The sequence below is a fragment of the Lepidochelys kempii genome, chromosome 17, assembly GCF_965140265.1.
Source record: "Lepidochelys kempii isolate rLepKem1 chromosome 17, rLepKem1.hap2, whole genome shotgun sequence".
NCBI classification, from domain to species: domain Eukaryota; kingdom Metazoa; phylum Chordata; order Testudines; family Cheloniidae; genus Lepidochelys; species Lepidochelys kempii.
Window position 1 is genome coordinate 6,764,926 of NC_133272.1, and position 20,647 is coordinate 6,785,572.

At 41.3% G+C, this 20,647-nt stretch overlaps 1 protein-coding gene across 1 annotated transcript; it reads right to left on the bottom strand.

The window, feature by feature from the left end:
- Window positions 1-355: 355 nt before the first annotated feature.
- On the bottom strand, window positions 356-10,137 carry CHCT1 (CHD1 helical C-terminal domain containing 1). Its single transcript, XM_073316010.1, has 6 exons — window positions 10,006-10,137; window positions 9,022-9,153; window positions 6,882-7,057; window positions 5,025-5,124; window positions 1,948-2,141; window positions 356-500 (listed from the first exon to the last, which is right to left on the bottom strand). Exons 1-6 carry the CDS (start codon window positions 10,135-10,137, stop codon window positions 356-358), a joined length of 879 nt encoding a protein of 292 aa, XP_073172111.1.
- Window positions 10,138-20,647: the final 10,510 nt, after the last annotated feature.

Genomic DNA, 20,647 nt, shown 5'->3' on the forward strand with positions numbered 1-20,647 from the left:
AGCACCAATGTTTGCTAAGATAGCCAGTATAGTTGGAAATAACGGAAGAGCAGTGGTTCCCTAGAATAAGGTTCCCTTCATCAGAAGAAAATGATTTACTCACTGATTTAATTTATTTAAAAACCAGTTGCTTCCAAAATGTTAGCAAGAATGATGCTATAAATACAAATAGGTTTAATATTTACCAACAAGTATGCTAAAAACTTTTCATTGGGTAAGACGCAAGGTATTTACAAAGGAGACCACATATTCTTAAATTTATAAAGACTGTCTTTAATCTTCCTTTCCAAGATCTTGCTTTGGTATTTGTTGGTTTTCACGCTACTGCAAATACTTAGTTGTTTTGTGGAATTTTTTAGTTCTTAAGAGCTGCTGAGTGTGGGGAAATCCCTTGACTATTGAGGCACTGATGGTGCTTTTTGTCCATAAGGCTTGCTGATGGAGCCGTGTTTGTCAGGTGCTCTCTTGTTTTGTTGGTGTTTGAAGTGGTGTTACAGAGCCTAAAAGAGAACCAGGGGAAAAACTTCTGTAAGCTTGGGGGGTTGTACATTCTAGCCAACAAAGGAAACCAAAATGCATGATGAGCCCTGAGCCGTCCTGTTAACAAGCAGTACCCACGTGCTTTAGAACCTTCCTCAGACAGTTCAGTTCCTTACTCTAACCAATTTCATGCATATATATTTTCCCATTCTACTGCCACAGTTGAGGCACATCAGCTCTTGCTAGATTGACTGCCAGAAATTGGGACTGGACAACATGGGATGGATCACTCGCTAATTGCCCTGTTCTGTTCATTTCCTCTGAAGTATCTGGCATTGACTGCTATTAGAAGACAGGATACTGGGCTAGATGGACCATTGGTCTGGCCAGTATGGCCATTCTTATGTTCAAATCGTGGTGTTACAAGTCATGGGTAATGACTAGTGATTGGGCCTTTCAAGTGAAAAGCAATTTAAAATTCTTGAAATAATTACTATATATGCATTGTAATTGTACTTGGCATTTCCAAGTGCCTCACATCTTCAATGCACTTAACAAATACACATGAACTGAACTTCACGACAGCTCTCTTGGTTAGCTAAGTAGAATTAGCCCCAATGTACAGAAGAGAAGGCTGAGCAGAAGGAAGACTCCCCAGCATCACAAAGAAAGCCAGTCAGGAGTGTCTGGCTCCTATTTCCGTACTCAATCCTATACATCATACTGCCTGCCTAATTCATACATTTCTTCAGATTTTCCAATATCCCTTGATGGAGTCCTCTCTTGTTGCTTTAGTCCTTGCTGATGATTTCTGTTTGTTCCACACTACACTGAACGAGGCACTCCAGACGGTGAATGGAAGAAAGTCGAAGGAGAGGGGAAGAAAAGAGAAGAGAAGCAAGAGGAAGGACAGTGAGTAAATGAAAGAGTACCACTTGGACAGGAAGGAATTCTCCCTTTCAGGTTTCATCTACACTAGAGTTAGGTTAACTCTTCTCTCATCATTAGCCAACAAGTTTGTACATGCTCGCCTGGATACTTGTGGCTTACCCTGGGCTCGGCCATAAGATAAACCAATCTAGCATGTACAAACATAGTAGTTGCCAATTGACTAGAGTTAATCAGTTGACTCAGGTTAAACTCAAGTGTAAACAAATACTCAGCCATTGGATTAGCAGGGGGGTGACTTCACCATCACCACTGCTCCCTTGCAGAGCAGTAGTCCTTGTGGCTGCTGTTTTCCCTCGCCACAGCTCTTTGGTTTCTGGGTCAATGGCTAAAATCTCGGTTGGTTCTACCTCCCATTATCTCATCCCATGAGTCATCCCCTTCCCTGCACACTGCTGGTCGTTCAAATCCACTGCCTTCTTTGTACATCTGTACTTGGAGGGATAACCCAGCAGTTGCCTGGCTTGCTATTTGCTTCATTTGCTCCCAGTTATGCCTAGCAGCCTTCAGCAACAGTACCTCTTCTTTGTCCTATTTGCTGCCTCTGAGTCACCCCGTAGGCTCATTTGCGATGGCTGTGACTGGATCTGACTCAGCTTCTCTTGCATATTATTTATGTCTCCATGGAGGCCCCATGCATCATACAGCTTGGTCAACTTGGTGTTTTCGGGTACTGGAACTGAATCAGGGTTTTCTGAGCTACAGTACAATTTCTACAAATAAATAAAAAAATAAAAATTCACATAACACACAAAGGTGGCATGAAACAAAATGTAAGCGTATGACCAGGTGCTCATGTATTGAGTCCTCACGCTGGGAAATGAGCTCTTGGGTAACTATCGTCCTATTTGGCTACACCAATGTTTCTAGATGAGAAACTTGCTAATAAATGCAGGTGGTTGTGTTTTTCTACGGTTTAGTTTAACTTCTTTCTCTCATGGAACTGCCTTCAGAGATCCCCAATGTGGGAGTTATGCTCCCTGCTATATAGATCCAAGCATCTATGGAGGCACGGCGGGGGGTGGATTTAGGTTAATAAAAGAAAAAAGCTGGAGCCCACTTGTAAGCAGGGACTCTGCTTTCTTCCATTCCTGAGTCTTAATCTTCCACCAAAGCAGCCCAGCCCTGCCCACCCCTGCAGCTAGCTGACTAGAAGCTAAGTTATTTCTCTGACTCACTACTGTCTCTCTGAACCACAGCCAACCAAGAGGTCAAAATACCACAGATCGTGTTTTAAAACCAGAAATATATTCTGAGAACTCCACTTATGGGAGAAAGACAGACACACACACACACGCCTACACACCAACTGTTGAGCTACTCACTGCATCCTCTGGGCCAAACTCATCCTAGGTTCAAACAGATGCACCTATGTGTGCATCAGTGCACTTTTTTCACCCAAACCTATGCAGTGAAATCAGTATTTTAATTGTTTGACCACCATAGGGTTTCACTGAGCATTCGTGATGTCATCTGTAGGCAGAGAAGCTTTGCTGATAGGCTAGCCTGGAGTATCTAAACTCATGTCCCTATCTTAACCCTTATAGAAAAATCTTTTAGAAGTAAACAGAGATCAAGCTGGTAGAATTCTACAGAAATGCAAAAGGGCTCTGTAGAAATTACAATTTTTGTGTGTGTTTTGGGTTTTTTTAAGGAAAAAAAAAACCAACCCTAGCAAATGACAAGCCTTTAAGCCATCATATAGAATTACAGAGCAGGAGCATAACTGCAACATTGCAAATGTTCATGCTCTTTGGCCTCTTTCTTAAAGTCCCAGCTCCTGGAGCCAAGTGATAATATGAAAATTTTGGCTTACTTTTTTTAAGCAATGAAAGTTTTTAGCCCTCATGCTTGCTGCTTAGGCTCAGTCTCCAGTGTGAAAGTCCTTCCACGTTACATGAGAAAACAAAAACTAATAAGGCACTCGCACTTGGATCCTGCAGTGGGATCAACGTGAACAGACCCTGTGTGCAGCAGGGACACCAACAGCATCCCCAGAGCCCAAGCAGCCTCTGCAGCCAAGGGTTTGGTACGGAAAGAACTCAGAGTGGCTTGGTTAAAATGGCGGTTTACATTTGGTTAATATCGTCTGAGATGGTTTTAATTTAAAATTCTGTTAATTCTCCTGTCAGAAACGGAGCAGATACATTTTTAAGGAAGTCTGAAACTGCAGCCAATGATGGCCCCTACTACGTCGGGGGAGGGGAATTTTGTTGTTTGACCTTCAGACCACTGGCTGGTTGGCCGTTCTGCTCATCTCCCTAATGTAGTAAACTTCATAAAGATATCAAATTAACCTGTGGGCAATCTCAAGCGCTTGCTAATTACAACATTGGTTCCGTATATTTATACTTGCTTGTCCAAATAATCAGCAGTTTCCAAATACTCTATTTATGTTTTGTAGAGTGCATGATAACTTTCCGATCCACAGCCTGTTGTTTATGATTTAGCAGGGCTTTGAAACCCACTGTTCCCTCCACACAAAAGACAAAGATGTTTATTTTCTCTCACTGGCTTGCACAACAATAGGCATTTGTCAACCGTTATATAATGTCTGATTTGTCATTTCTTCTATCAGTCCTTATAGAGACAGTTTAATCTTATTATACAATATGTGGCAGATTTTTAGTCTTACATAGATTCATATTTCATACTCCTCACTGTTGTAACTAAGGGCCTTCCAACAGTGTATTAAGCAACATGAGTAATATCTGTAACACGGTTTTGTTCTCTCATTGTCTCCCCAGGAGGAGTGTGGGCAGTGGAGCGACTTGTTTTGGTAGGGTTTTTGCATAAAGGATGAGTAGTAACAAGAGGTGCTGAACTGCAGCCCTATAGATAGGATTCCTCACCCTTTCTCTATGGCTGGGGTAGAAATCTCCCTACGACACCTATCACAAACTCTGACATTGGTGAGAGAGAGCTAGAGCCTTAAGAAAATAAGAATTAACTTTCACAGCCACCCTCTCTCTGAAATCTGGCCATGAGAGGTCTTTAATATGAATTAAGTTTGAAAAATGTTGGGAGTTGTATACTGCTTATGCTGATTCACCTATTTTTCAAATCCCACTGGGGTCTCTCACGAAGCTAATAGGAACCATCCCTTCATCAAAGGGCAGCATCTGGCCTTCTCTCATTTTTGGTGGTAGAAATGAGGCAGCAGATATTTCTTGTCTGAGAAGTAACATGTGCTCTCTCCATCACATCTACAGCTCTGGACGATTTCCAGTCTTTATAACTCATGATAATCCATGTGACAATGTCACGAAGTAGTGAATTGTGTTGAAAAGTCCTGGAAACCATTTTATACTCCCAGGCTTCTAGACCCAGTGAGACGCTACTGCTTGGTATATTAAGATATATTGACCAGTAGCTGAATGATGGTCATTGAAAAGCATAGCAGGAACCGGAAGAATTCAGAGGAACTGATAGCCCTTGAGGAGACGTAGGGAGAAATCCTGACTCTAATGAAATCAATGGGAATTATGTAAACTAAGATGCCTGCCTGGTGTGATTAAAAGATCCCCTTAAAGTGAGTAAGGAGGAAGAACCTGGTGTAGTAGCTTTTTAGTTTGCTATTGATTTATGGATCTTACCAGAAACTTAGCCATTTGGTTGCTCTTACTATATTTGTACAGTTTGCGCAGGTGTTTTGCATCAAGTTCTGAGAAAAGAGAGACAAATCTCCACAGCATCCTAGAGGAAGGAATGATTGAGTGAAGGAGTCTGCTTGAATGCAAATTCTTCCCTACCTGCTTTTTGCATCTTTTAGTGGTAATACATTTCTGTCTCTCTCCTGTAACCAGTGACAGCCATTTGTATGGGCTTCTTTTATTTTTTAAAAAAAGAAAAGATTATAAACTGCACAGATCATAGAATCATAGAATATCAGGGTTGGAAGGGACCCTAGAAGGTCATCTAGTCCAACCCCCTGCTCGAAGCAGGACCAATTCCCAGTTAAATCATCCCAGCCAGGGCTTTGTCAAGCCTGACCTTAAGAAATGGACCCTCCCCTTGGAATGTGAAGTTATTGTGGGGTTCAGGATCCCAGGCAGAAGGCTATATAATCTTCAGCCATACCGTTAGCATTTCTCATGAGACCCTTCCTGGTTTCAGAAAAGGAAACCTCTGCATGTGGTCTACAACCCTTAGAAAAGGGATGGTATTTTCACCATAAGCTCATTCAGTTACTGTAAACTGGGTTGCTTCTGGTAATACAAGACGCTATTTGGCCATAGGTTAAATTCACCCGTGGTGTAACTCCACTGAGTTAAGTTGTATACTGTTGGAATTACACCCAGATGGCCCCCATGTGTCTTAGGAACCTGCTGACAGGAAAACAACCGCAGGGCTATCATTGATGAAACTGGACATATTGATTGGGTAGAATTTATAATCCAAATAACCCTTTGATTAAGTTGTGGGCACTATGGTAGACTTCTCCCATTGGAAATACCATAATAATACTTAGCTGCTTCTATAGTGATTTGCAGGCACTTAACTCATTAACCCTCACACACTCAGGATGCGTCTTCGCTGCAGAGCTAACAAGTTATTTACACCTCAGTTACTCCTCTCGAGTTAGCCTAGGTTGAGTGAAAGTGCCCACACTATGAAATAACACTATCTGCTTTCGCCAGGCTGGTGCTGTGCTCACTTGTGTGTGGCAATAAGATTTGTAAGTTCTTTCCTGCGCAATAAGAGAAGCTGCTCTCAACATTCTTTCCCAGTGAATTGTGGGAGAACGTGTCTGTTCTTTGGAGCTAATGAGGGGACTTTTGTGGGAAGGCATTGGAGGGCTGTCAGCACCCAAGTGGAGCTAGCCGGCATCTACACTACAGAGCAGACGTATTATAGCAGCAGCTGAGTTGAACAAACGTGAAGCTTAACTTTTATCCCCTGACTGGCCAGCCAACCCAGGTTAAAAGCTCCACCACGCTTGAGTGAAGGATTTTTGCACTTGGATGAAACTCACATTAGGGGTAACACTTGAGTTAACTGGGCAGTGAAGACAAGCACACAGATACATCCATGAGGTAGGTTAGGGTCCATTTGTTTTCAAGTGTCCACTAATTTTGGATGCCCAACTTGGGATGTCAGTGCCCTGATTTTCAGAGGTACTAAGTACCTACAGCTCCCAGTGGGGGAAAATTATGGGTGCTCAGAAAAGCAGACTCCATGAGTCTCAAGTGGGCACCCACATTATGGGTGACTTCTGGAAATGTGTTTCTAAGTGACTACCCAAATGCACACAGCAAATCTGTGGCAGAGCCAGGACCAGACGCAGTCCTGTGCTTAATCCACTAGCCCAACCTTCCTTATAAATGACTGCAACTAGGACTGTATTCGCAAAAAGAAAAGGAGTACTGTGGCACCTTAGAGACTAACAAATTTATTAGAGCATAAGCTTTCGTGAGCTACAGCTCATTGCTAGTGTGAAAGGATTATCTTACTTCTTCCAGTGTTTGAGTTCCCAGGATTTGCAGTAATGTTGAAGAAACATATTGATGTGATCCCCAAGTGTAGTCAAGTTTTTCTTCGTGTACTTCAGTTTTTTGTCCTTGGGAAGATCTTTGGGCAAATCCAGTTTCCGAAGAGATTTTTTAAAGGGTCTCAGAAACTCCTTGCACTGTAAAGACAAAGAGCTCAGTCAGAATGTTATTGACAGAATACTGGGTTATTGCTCTGAAAGTACGTAATAGGCAACAGCCAGTTACATTCTTCTTCTTAATATAAACATGTTATGCTGAAAAGATGTCTAACGTGCATTGTATTTAACAAGAGTAATTTATATGAACATAGCTATAAATCCATTTGTTTAGTTAATCTCGCGTCTTCTTCAGAGACCATTGTAGGTGCGCTGTTTGGTTGAGCCCTGAAGACTCAATTGGTGTATTCTCAGCATGGCAGCCCAAAGGACAGTTGTCAAAAGTGTGCCTTCTAAGAGTTGTGAGGGGAGGGATTTGAGGACCTGCTAAGGATGGGGGATAATTCTCTTTTGACATAAGGTACAAATGTCAATTTCAATCTACAGAATTTACAAGATACCTCATTCTGCGACAAGGGGAGAAGGAAAAGCATTTGATATCATTCCCCATATCCTTGGGCCCTCTGCTATGTTGTAAATTCTCTATAGTTTATGCATTAGTTTGCAGAAGGTCTCATGAAGTGTGTGTGTGTGTATGAGAGTGAGCACACAGGCATCATTCTCTGAAATATACTCTTTTCTCTTAGCTCTTATCTGTAGACACCATTTCTTTCCACACCCCTATCTTTCCTCCTAAGGAGGGGGGAAAGCTGCATTGCTGTTACACTAGTCCTCAGCTATAAAACTGTACTGTGTTTCCCTCCTCCTCCCCAACAGGTAGAAAAAACGCAGCAATACAGAAAAATACAGCAAAGAACCATAATGGGAAAGAACCATTATTTGTTGTGTACGTACAGCATGTACCATAATGGGATCCTAGTCCATAACTTGGACTGTTAGGTGCGACTACAGTGACAAATACTAACACAGATGGAAGCACAGGTTACCCACTGACAAATAAAATAGTCAGGTGAAACTCAGCAGTTCAGTCACACAAAGGCCTGCTGAAGTTAGCCAAGTAATATCGCTGGCACATGCGTTTACATTTCATACATCCGGGTTTTCTGTATCTATGTTTCCAACAGGTAAATCAGATTAATTCAAAGTGTATTTTTTGAAGTTCTCTGAGCTAGAACTTCTTGCTAGAGAAAAATGCATCCTGTGTTGTGCAAATAGAAGCTGTTTAGTTCTTCCTGTACAATGGTTGGTAATAATCCTCTGAGTTCTCATAAATGTCTGTCAAAATGGATTAGGAGTCAGTTTTGAAACTAACACTCACATAAGTGGGCTAATTGAGGCAGAAAATCATCAGAAGTATCCAATAACTTTGAGTGCTTCCCCCCCCCCCTTTTTTTTTTTTTTTTAGAATGTCCAACTTGAGACCCATTGGCCTGGCTTTCGTTGGTATGGTGCATGCATGGCTCCAGTTGAAATGAAATGGGAGTTTGAGTGGCTCAGCCCCTTGACGGGGGGGAAATCAGACCTAGATTTCTGAAGTTGAGTATTGAAAAAAGTGAGTCAAGCAAAACTAATGGACGCTTTTGAAAATGAGTCTAAGGACCTGGCCCAAAACCACACAGTGAGTCATTATCAGAAGCGAAAGAAAAGGAAAGGTCTGTTATTTACTAAAAGATCATAAGTTATGGAAGACTTGGAAAAAGTTAATGAGACGAGATAATCCTCAGCGCAAAGAATTTGTAGAGAATGAGGTGTTTCATCATGGTTTTTCATTTCCTCTCCCTCAATGTTTTTGCAGCTTTTTTTTTTCCAAACTGTCTGAGAAAAGAGGGATAGCTCAGTGGTTTGAGCATTGGCCTGCTAAGCCCAGGGTTGTGAGTTCAATCCTTGAGGGGGCCATTTAGGGATCTGGGGCAAAAATTGAGGATTGGTCCTGCTTTGAGCAGGGGGTTGGACTAGATGGCCTCCTGAGGTCCCTTCCATCACTGATAATCGAAAAGAGATGGGTCATTCACACTTCTACTGCTAGCATCAATGTAATAGCTTACAATTTTGAAGGTGTCATGATCAAGGCCATCAGTGTAGCGGATAAGCAAATGTCCAGATGGTATGATACTCGAACTGTTCTTCAAAGGGGTTGCCTCCTTCACCTTGCTGAGCAAATACTCATTCTCTGTTGTCTACAAATTGTGAAGTTAGTATATGTTAATTTTTTGATCTACACAAACTTGTGTCCCATTGGTCAATGTTGCACAGGACAAACATTATCGCAAGGCTGAGTTTGAACAAGGGACACTATTAGCACTGTCAAAGCATTTAAGATGTGATTTTCAAAGGTACCTAAAAGCGTTGTACCCAACTCCTACTGAAACTCAATGAGAGTTGGGTGCCTAACTTCCTGAAGTGTCTTGGAAAATCCCAGCCTTAGTACATTACAAAGGAAATGTTGTAAATATCGCTTGCTTCTAATGACACTAATCCACTAGGGGCTGGAATTTATTATTGACAACTGGAACAATAAATGTATTGTGCTAAGTTCTGCTCCAAGGTCAGACAAAATTTCCATTGACATCAATGAGATCAGCATTTGACTTGTTGTGTTTAACAGAAGGCAGTTTTACAAAAGCTCAGCCAATGAAATCAGATCTCCCTGGACTGGGTGTAAACTCCCTTTTCCATCACTGGGAAAATAGCTCTCTCTGCATTTTCTGTGGAGGTGAATCATTTACGTGTGTCTTTGCTTGTGAAGGGCACAACTAAACAATGGAAAACATGTTTACATTATTTGAAAAAAAAAATCAAATGGTTTGAAAAAAAAAGTGTGTAGTGAGAGAAGTTCTCTTGTCGACAGCACACTCTGTTCTTGTGTAGCACTTCAAAAAAACTGTATCCCAGATTACACTACAGAGCAAAAAGGTATGCATTGGCCGTGCTGTTCATTTTACGTCTCCTTTCCACAACTGGCCTGTGCTTTATCCTCCCCTTCCCTCCTCCACATGGCCATATTGTCTGTACCCCTCCCCTCTGCATACCTGGCTGGTTGTGCCATACCCAGCTGGGCACTTCCACTCTCCCATGCTTATTTTCTCTCTAGTCTGACCTTCTTCTGGGCCCACTTTCTCCACTTGGCACAGTCCACTTCCTCCCCTCTCTGAGACCTCCATTCTGGCAAGGGAGGGAAGGGAAAGTCGGTCGCCCTGGGGCTAGCAGTCCAGCTTGCTGGCATTTGAATCCAAACCTGCTTGTGTGACATCACCTCTGAGGCATGCTGGTTCTGAATTCTACATCTAAATGAAGCAGGGCTGAGGACCTGAGAAAGAGGAAAGCTGCAGCAGCTAATCTCCCCACACAGAGTCCTAATGGACAAAGGCTTCATCCATCAGACTCTAGACCAGCAGCTTACCCCATGACATGAAGTCATGACCTACCTTTAAAAAGGGAATTCAGCTCCAGACAACCAGGCAGCAAATGTTGGATTTACAGCTAGTGCTGCTTGTTCAATCCAAGCTTTTGTAGAATGGGGGAACTGCTATGACTATACCACCCTTACTCTATATGCTGCACTGGCTGGCTGTGGCTCTGGACCCAGTTCATGCCATTAGCTATAATGTTTAATGCCCTTAGTGCCAGCAAGTTCAGGGACTGCCTCTCCCATTGCAACTGCTGCGGTTTTTTTTTTTTTTAATTTATTTGTATTCTAGCATTATCTTGATGCGCCAACCAAGACTGGATGTCCCAGTGCTAAGCATGGTACAACTTGATAGGAAGGGCTGGCTCCTGGCTGAAGAACTTGCAGTCTAGACAGGCCAAGAGTGGGAGAAAGGAAAGTTTATCATCTCCATTTTGCAGATGGGCATCAGAGGCTCAGAGAGAGAAAGACATTTGACCAAAATTGCACAAGAAATCTGTGAAAGAGTAAGGGTGAGGAATTGAACGGGCATATCCTGAATTCCAGTCAAAGTACCATCATCACAAACCAACCTTTTTCTCACACAGCTTCCAGGACCTGTCCCCAAATATTCTCACTTAGGGTTCCTTTTTCCACTACAGATGCTCTCCGACTTACACAATTGGTCCATTCCGGAAAGCCTTGTGTAACTCTAATTTTGCGTAAGTTGGAAACAAATACCCCTATGTTACGCAAAAATTTCCGCAACTCGAAAATCCTATTTCTGGCTTATGGAACTCTTTCTGTAAGTGTGAATTTGCATGAGTTTGGTCTGGCATAACCCAGGGAGTGTCTGTATTTGGTTCAGCAAGGCCCTAATGCGGCAAACTTCAAGGCACGTGGCACTGCCAAGGTTGTTTGTTAGTTTAATTAAAGATTTGATTGATGTATTTCTTTGTCACCATCCAAGGGCAGGAGACCTTTTAGAAAATTATAGGGTCTTAATGAAGCCTTGTGGGATGACTGAACATCTTGACTGATTGAGGTGGGAAGAATTAGCAGAATACAAGGCACGGCATTGCTATGATGGTTCTAGGTGTGATATAAGTCTAAGACTAGGATCTTCAAAGGAGACTAAGGGAGTTAGGAACCATACTCCCATTGAAATTCAACAGCATTGGGTACCTCTTACACTTCTTTGAAAATCCCAGCCTAAATAAAATCAAATTTTGTGTTGCTTTCTGTTTCAAAGAGTAGAGACTTTCTCCTTTCAAAAGGATAACACATTGCACTTGCCGGGTGGTAACTGGAAAGGCTGGGGGAGAAAGGGTTTTTTTAGAAGTGACTCTGGGAATAAACTACTTTAAGTAACATTTACTAGGGAAAAATTATCAAACCCCCACCACACACTGAGTAGGCAGATAAATAAAATTGTTCTGTCCCTTTGTACAGTTAGGGTAATTATGCCAGCTGTGATTCAATTATGCCTGTGTGCCGGGGAGTCTTTATGTGTAACCTCAATGCTCTCATCTCATTTCAAATCTCTCCTGAAAAATCACTCTGATAAGTGAATCAATAATATTCTGTGGCCAAAATGTTGAAATACGGATGCCTACAATCAGCCAGCTAAAACCATATTTTAAGTAGATGTAAAATTTGGTAGGGCAAATAGATTATATACCTAATTTTTCCCACAGCAGAGCGTAACACTCCCTGTCCCCTTAGTCAAACACACTGTATTGTGACAGTATACCCAAGGGAAATATCCTCCATTTTCTCTGGCAGCACTTCGTTTATAATAATTCTTAGTAATGATAGAGTGCTCTACACTTTCAAAATGCTGTGCAAACATTAACTAATTAATCTTTCCACCAGGGCAGCTCTTTTAGTGCAAGATTATGCAGATTTCCAATAAGCAAAGATTTGTGAAGCAGTTTCTTTTTAAAAATATAAAAAGTAAATACAAAATATCAGGTTGTAGGGTTGCTATTACTTTATTTAGGTGTAAACATAGGTGCTGTCATAAACATACAGCTAAGGGTAGCCTAAAATCCCTCCTTTACCTGTAAGGGGTTAAAAAGAAAAGGAGTACTTGTGGCACCTTAGAGACGAACCAATTTATTTGAGCATGAGCTTTCGTGAGCTACAGCTCACTTCATCGGATGCATACCGTGGAAACTGCAGCAGACTTTATATACACACAGAGAATATGAAACAATACCTCCTCCCACCCCACTGTCCTGCTGGTAATAGCTTATCTAAAGTGATCATCAGGTTGGGCCATTTCCAGCACAAATCCAGGTTTTCTCACCCTCCACCCCCCCACACACAAATTCACTCTCCTGCTGGTGATAGCCCATCCAAAGTGACAACTCTTTACACAATGTGCATGATAATCAAGTTGGGCCATTTCCTGCACAAATCCAGGTTCTCTCACCCCCTTACCCCCCTCCCAAAAACCACACACACAAACTCACTAACCTGCTGGTAATAGCTCATCCAAAGTGACCATTCTCCCTACAATGTGCATGATAATCAAGGTGGGCCATTGGACAGTGGGGTGGGAGGAGGTATTGTTTCATATTCTCTGTGTATATATATATATAAAGTCTGCTGCAGTTTCCACGGTATGCATCCGATGAAGTGAGCTGTAGCTGACGAAAGCTCATGCGCAAATAAATTGGTTAGTCTCTAAGGTGCCACAAGTACTCCTTTTCTTTTTGCGAATACAGACTAACACGGCTGTTACTCTGAAACCTGTAAGGGGTTAAGAAGCTCAAATAACCTGGTTGGCATCTGACCAAAAGAACTAATAAGGGAAGAAGATCCTTTCAAATCTGTGGGGCTAGGTTTTGTTTGTTCTGTCTCGGGACACAGAGGGACCAGGCAGGAAAAAACCCTCTCCTAAAACCCTACCTGAAATAAGCATCTACGTTTACAAAAATTGTAAGTAAAGCCAGGAAATGCGTTCCATTATCTTTTGTTTTAGCTTGTGAATTTTCCCTATGCTAAGAGGGAAGTTTATTCCTGTTTTTTGTAACTTTGAAGTTTTGCCTAGAGGGGAATCCTCTGTGTTTCGAATCAATAATATTCTGTGGCCAAAATGTTGAAATATGGATGCCTACAATCAGCCATCTAACACCATATTTCTGCTCTCAACTACTGGAAATACGGGTTTTAATCTATTTATCACTAAACAAAAATTAGCTAGTGTGCATGTATTTGTAATAATTTTTATATCTGCTCTTTCTCCAGCTTTCTTTTGTCAATAGTCATTTAGTATTCAGGTTGCAAAACATTTATAATCCAAATTAGTACTTAATTCTGATTAACAACTTTATAACCCTGAATAAAAAAAATATTTATTTATTTCAGGATTTAATGAAAAGATATTTGTCTCACATTTGGGAAATCAATGCTCCATTATTATGGTTGGAGTTTAAATCTGTTTAATTGAAAAGTAAACTTCTGGGGGATTTTTTATCCCTTTAGTAGTTATCGCTAATACAAATTCTGCATGTCATGAAGGTCAGTTACACCACTGCCAATCTGGACTAATTCCACCAAAGTTAATGGAGTTAATCCAGATCTACGGTAGCGTATATCTTCCTTGACTTCAATGGAGTTACTCTGGATTTTCACTCATGTCACTGACCTGTATAATAAGATGTAATCTATTCAGGCAAAACTCACATCTGTTCCAATTGAAGATGCCTAAGGAGTTCAGGATCAGGTCCATAGATAGGGCATGCCTACAGATATTGGCAAAGGTCCTCATTTCATATCACTAATGCCTGTCCAAAAAGGAAACCAAGAAGTGTAGGAAAGCAATGCAGCTCTGAACCTTCATCATATAATGCTCGGGATCAATTATTTTTCCGTAATTTTTCTCCTTCATTCCTCCTGTTTTTCCTGGCATTTCTAATATTTCCACTGCCTGTCACCTGCCAGTTACACTTAAGCATTGGCTATTAAAATGTGACAATAGCAGGCAGTGAATATGTTTCTCTAGATCGAGTGTAATAAATAAGTGTGAAGAGGCTGGGCAGCGTTAGCCAGAGGCACACTGAATCTGCGGAGCCATTTACATGTAGGTCATGTAGCACTTAAGAAGATTCACATGTATCAGAAAGGAATTTGGCTTTAATGAAAAAAGGCTAGAGCTTGTTCTGACCTACAACACGGTAACTAATGACAGGAGTACCTTGACTAATTGCAGGTATTACTTATAATGGGCTATTAATCATCATAAATATTTCTGCTTTCTGAAGGAGGACCTCTCAGGTTAAGCAAGGTTGTGTAGGTCTCTGGCTTTCCTTCTTCCCAACCATCCATTTCATCCTTCTAGTGTCTAGCGACATAAGATGTGAAACATTCATTCTTCAGCTTCCCAAACCACCAAACCTGCGTGTATAATTTAGTAATTAGAAGGCTGGGAGTTACAATTCATTGAAGACCTTTAGTTTGCTAATTGAACTATGAAATATCTTTTTCTGCTGGTTTTCCTGTACCTTTTTAAAAATCTTCCTGTAAGCAGTAAACAATGTGAACTTCCCAGGCTGATTTCAGGGATTTTGGAAATCGGCTTGTCTTTGACAATAAAAATGGAGAGGCTGAGTGAGGGAATCATTCTGTAGGTATTAGCAAGCTTATGTTTGTACAGAGAAGTTGGCTGGAGGAGGACATGCTGTTTGTTCAAAGCCATGTTCTGACTAGCCACTTGGACCTTTTTGAGGTCACATTTGTATCAACTTCCAATGATGCACAGCTGGTACCTTATCACTAAAAGCCATCATCATCAACCGTGATATGTGGGTAAAAAAATTAATGAGAAGATAAAGCAAATAGAAACTATCTGGGAGCAGAGGATATATATATATATATATATATATATAGTGACAAAGCTCTGTCCTTGCCTCCGTGGGTCCCACATTTCCTGGCAGATTTTGCTAATCTCAGAGGCTCACTGTGATCTTCCACATAACCCTTCTCTCTCTAGAGACAAGGGTCACAGTCTACTGAGCCATTTTCATCATAAGCCAGCGAGGGAGGGGAGGAGAAGTTATCCTTCCTTGCACAGTCTCTGTTCTCTCCCAGTTTCAGTGATTACTCAGGGGGCAAAGGTGGGGGGAGCCCAGGCCCACCCTCTATTCCAGGCTCCAGCCCAGGGACCCTAATAGTATCAGCTATGGTAGCTGACCTTTTAGAAACATGACAAGTACAATTCCCTGGGCTACTTCCCCCACAGCAGCCCTCACTTCCTCAAGCTCCACTTCACCCTTACCTCAGGGCCTCCTTCCTTGTGCCTAATATGGTATGTATTACTCAGTCTCTCCAACAGCACAACTTCCTCCCACAGCTCCTTACATGTACACCCACCTGACTAACTGGGAGGCTTTTAACTAGTTTCAGCCAGCCCCTCATTGGCTTCAGGTGCCCCAATCAACCGAGCATTCTCCCTACCTTCTGGAAAGTTCTTAATTGGCCCCAGGTGTCTTAATTGACCTGGAGCAGTTGCCATTTCACTGATCCTGGTACCAGAGATTTGTTTAGCCTGGAGCTAATATATCTATCTCCCATTAGTTTTCTATAGCCATCTGGCCTTGCCAGATATGCTTGCCAGTATATATACAATACACTACACACGTGTGAGTATATAACCAATAGTTCCAGACTCCTTTTCTGCAATCTGTGATGTGAGATAATGTGGGACTGTAAGGTCTGCCTGCTGGTAAGGTCATAATGATTGATACATTCCTGTATTTTGGGTGTGGTATGTTTTGCAGGTTCAATGTTTGTTCAGTGTTTATCAACTAAAACCTGATTTAGTAAATAAAAAATGTTGGCCTTTTATGTCAAGAACTGTAACTGAACAAGTGGAGGTGGGAAAGTGACTACAAGTTCATGTCAACATTTCATGAAGGTGTTGGCTAAATTATATATATAGTTAAATAACAGACCCCCAGTTCTACTATTTTGAAAATAACTAAGGGAAATCTTTAAAAGAATGTTTCTGCTTTGACATAAATAAAAGATATTACCTGGGATTTTCAAAAGAGCCTAGTTAGATGCTCAAGTTCCACTGAATTGGAGTTGGAGATCTACCTCCCTCAAGCACCTTTGAAAATCCCAGCTAGTGCTATTTATTGTTAGCCTACAGGTGCAGAAGTTCTGATAGTAGACAGACTTTATGAGACAACATCAGAAACTCACGATAAATGTGTGCAGCCTTATGCTCCATTTAATGTGAAAGGGTATAGGGCTATGGAACTTCTCTCGTCTAGTTCACGTGTTTAACTCTGGCCCAGGTTGACAGCATCTGAATATGATTGTGACCAGATTAATGTTTAGTGGTTTAGGTGAGGAGATCCGGTTGTCTTGGTCTAGATTGTGGACAAAGCGGCCACCACATTCCATCCCGTTTTTGACCATCTCAACCAATCATGGATTGCACGGGCTATGAAGAAGTGAACTATGCTAGTGGAGAACAATACTTAAGCTTGTTAGTGAGGTAGTGTGAGTCAGACTGACCTGTGACTGCTGATGCTGTACTAAATGGAGGCCTTCAGAGTTCACAGGGCTGTCACTTAGGTACCCTTCACAAGTGCTAAATTCACCTGAAATTAAGGGGGGAAAGCCATTCCTTTGATGGCTCTGATGTTACAGCAGTTCTGTGTAGGCTGCAGTTTGTACTCACAGTCATGAGCCACATTTATCATTTTGAAGGCAAATTTAAAAATTCTGTTTAAGGGGCATTTGAGTTTTACGCTCCCAGAGTTCAGCTGCAGAGGCAGATCACAGAAATGATCAGCTATCGTAGCAAGTATGGACAAGGGGTGGCCTAGCTCAGCCAGCAAATGCACCTTCCACCCTGTTAGCTTAATGAGCATGAATAGGCCTTTTCAGAGATGTAAACTAGTTTGATTTAGCTAAGACAATTGACAAACAAAAATCTCAGTTTAATTAATTTTAGGGAGGAAAACTACTCCCACTCTCCCCAGCAAGACAGGGCCCAATAGAGAAAGGTAGGTGGAAGGAATACAGTATCACGTTGCCCACAAAGGCCCAACAGGCTGCCAACGAAGCGGAAAGCCTGCGTTCAGTGAAATGTGCTCCTCCTACTGCTCCATCAGCTGTTAGCAAAACCTTCAGATTCAAAAGTGGTTCCACTTCATTGTTTTGTTTAATCTTTATGCTTTAAAAAACAAACAGAAGATTTTCCAGATCTCCAGCAGGGGTGAATGTGAGGGGGATGCCATTTCTTTTGTGATGGAGAAAGTTGCCTTGTTGTGCCCAGGGGTGAGCTGGTGTCTGCTGGGCGTTAGCATGATGTCAAGCATGATGTCATTGCCACAGGAACAATGTCGAGTTGTGGCTTGACTCTTTTGAGATGGGGGTCAACCTTTCAGTCACTTTTAGATTAAATCTTTCCATTTGATCTTGTATTATTAATTACCAGCACTTCCTCTCTTCACACCACTTCCTCTTTTGTTGCTGTGGATCTTACTATAGAGAAATCCTTCAGTGCTGTTCCTAGTGACTCAGTATTGTTGTATGCATGACAGGATACAGAATAGCTTTTATTAAACATGTTTCTTTTTACATCACAGAATTTCTTGACAAGAGATAATGCTATTCTCTTACACAGAGACAACACTGTGAGATGGAAGATCTATATTCCCGTCAATTTCAATTATGTTGATAAATTGCAGTGTTTCACTTTATGAATGACACATTTTTGGATTCAGGTCTGCATTTTTCCCTTTGTCACAGAGAAGAGAATTTTTTTAACAACAGCAACAGCTTTGCGATGTTCATCTGTTCCCACAGAGTTCACTCCAGCAGCCTGATTAATATTATCACAGTGCTGAGCACTTCTGCATATACAGCATAATCACACAAGTTGCTACAAAATAAGTATGTGAAATCTACATAATTTGCTAACACATAAGTACTCTTGCCTTGTGGCATCCACTAATTGCTGCACCTTTCTTCTTTTGGAACAGCGACAAATTTGCAAAGTCTGTAAGAAAAGAATAATTATTGCTATCTTCCATGTTAGCAAATCCCCTAGGCCCGACCGTGTAACCCTTACTCTCCTGACTGAAGACTAAATGTGTGAATAAGAGATTCAAGTTTGGGATGTATCTTCTGCTATTTTCTTTAGGTGTGGCAGAGGGAGTGTTACGTACAGTGTCAGACCAACCACTAAAGTTAAAACAGCTACGAGTGCAGGTAGCCTAATTTTCTTAATTCACATAGCTTCTCTTATCATTAATGGAAGCTGTGTCGATGCACCAAGTGGGGAAATATACAACATTTTGACGATGTCTAAGCCTGCCATGAACCCACAAAATGAAGGCTACAGACTAATCCAGGAGAAAGCTGAAGAGCATGAATGCAAATATGACTTCCCTTGTTAAAGCGAAGTACAGTCAAATCTGAACCCTGAGCTAAGTCACAAATTAAAAATGTGGGATGACTTTAAAAAAAGGAGGATTTGTACTAATGAGAATAATAAAGCAGCTGGAAGGATGCAATAGCACAATTTATACTTGATTGGAGACCATGCTCTTCATTTTTTTGTTATGAACACTGGATTTATTAACACAATTTGTTTTTTAACATGGCGGAATGGTTAATAAGTACATAAAAGATCTGAATATTTTAATTGAAAAACTTATTTCAAAACGCAAGAGATTACCGTGAAATAACCTAATTTTTAAACCACATTTCCTTATCTATTTACTAATAACAATTAGTTTATTAAAACTAAATTCTAATAGAAATCTATTTTCCCACCCTTCATTCAGTTTTCTTTACTTGCATTTCCTCCAGTATAGATAATGAAAACCTGTAAGTCTGTGGCCCATTTCTGCTTTTTTCCTGTACCGAATAATGCTGCAATATTAAGATTGCAAACAGTACTGAGGCAATGTTTATGTAGTAAAGGTGTGACGCACAGTAATGCTGGTAAGAGGTTGTTCATTTATTTCCTGGCCTAGTCACATGTAGCACTGTGGTGAATTTCACCCTTTGATTTCTCTGCAATACCGCTTATTTCCTGGAGAATACGGAATGTGCTGCAAGAGGCTACTATTTGTGTGTGGAGTTTTGTTTGTATTTTCTTGGGGGAAACCTTCTTATTCCCTCCTCCCCCACCCCATTGATTAGTCTAAAATTAGACTGGCAGGTAGTGACTTGACATGTTTAGCTCATTCATAGTTATATCTGATAATTAAAAACATGAAACCATCTCATTATGCACATAGCTAGCCTATGTTAACACACGTCCTTGCTGATCCCCCCCCCATCCTCCCTCTGCTTCTTGCTAGTGTTATATTCACTGTTGCATCCTGTCTTACATTAGATTGTGAGCTACTGGGGGCAAGGATGGTTCTGTGTCTGTCCAGTGCCTAGTACAACGGGATCCTAATCCTTATTGGGGCCTCTATGTGCAACAGTAATACAAATGATGGTCATCATCATCCCTGCATTCAGTTCTTCGTCAAGTTTCTTTCCAGACTGGGGGATACAGATAGTTTTGTTTGCTGTGTTTTGGCCAGATATTCTAGAGCTATGTCTACACTGCAAAGACAAACCCATGGCCCCAAGTCTCAGAGCCCAAGTCAATTGACTCAGGCTCATGGGGCTAAAATAGCAGTGGGCCATTGTGTGTTGGGCTGGAGCCCAGGCTCTGAAACATGGTGAGTAGGGAGGGTCTAAGAGCCCAGGCTCCAGCCTGAGCTGGACTGTCTACTTTACACTGTTATGTTCAGCCCCACAGCCCGAGCCCTATAAGCAAAAGTCAATTGATCTAGGCTCTGAGATTCAGCGAGCAGGTCTTTTATTACAATGTAGATATACCCTATGTGACTTAAGAGCACAAGGTCTGCTGAAAGTGAATGGGACTTGTGCTCCTGAACAGCTTAAATTATTTTGAAAATTCCATTCTCGGTTATCTCCAGACACCATCTGAGACTAGTATGTCACTCCTTCAGTATGGACCCCAATCGGAACAAAAGTGCTTGTTCATTTCAAAAGATTTTTTAAAAGTCATAAAAACATTTTTAAGTCTTTCTTCAAAACCTAACTCTGGATCTAAACTACATCCTATTGTTTTTTTTAAATAACAGCCTCTTCCCTTCAGTGACCACCTTTACACTTACACAAAAGAATGATCGCACACATTATTTAGTTTTAAGTTTGTGTGTATTTTGCAAAGTGTTTCTTTCAGTATTTAGTACCTTATGAATTAACATGACTAGTTGATTTCATAGTACTGG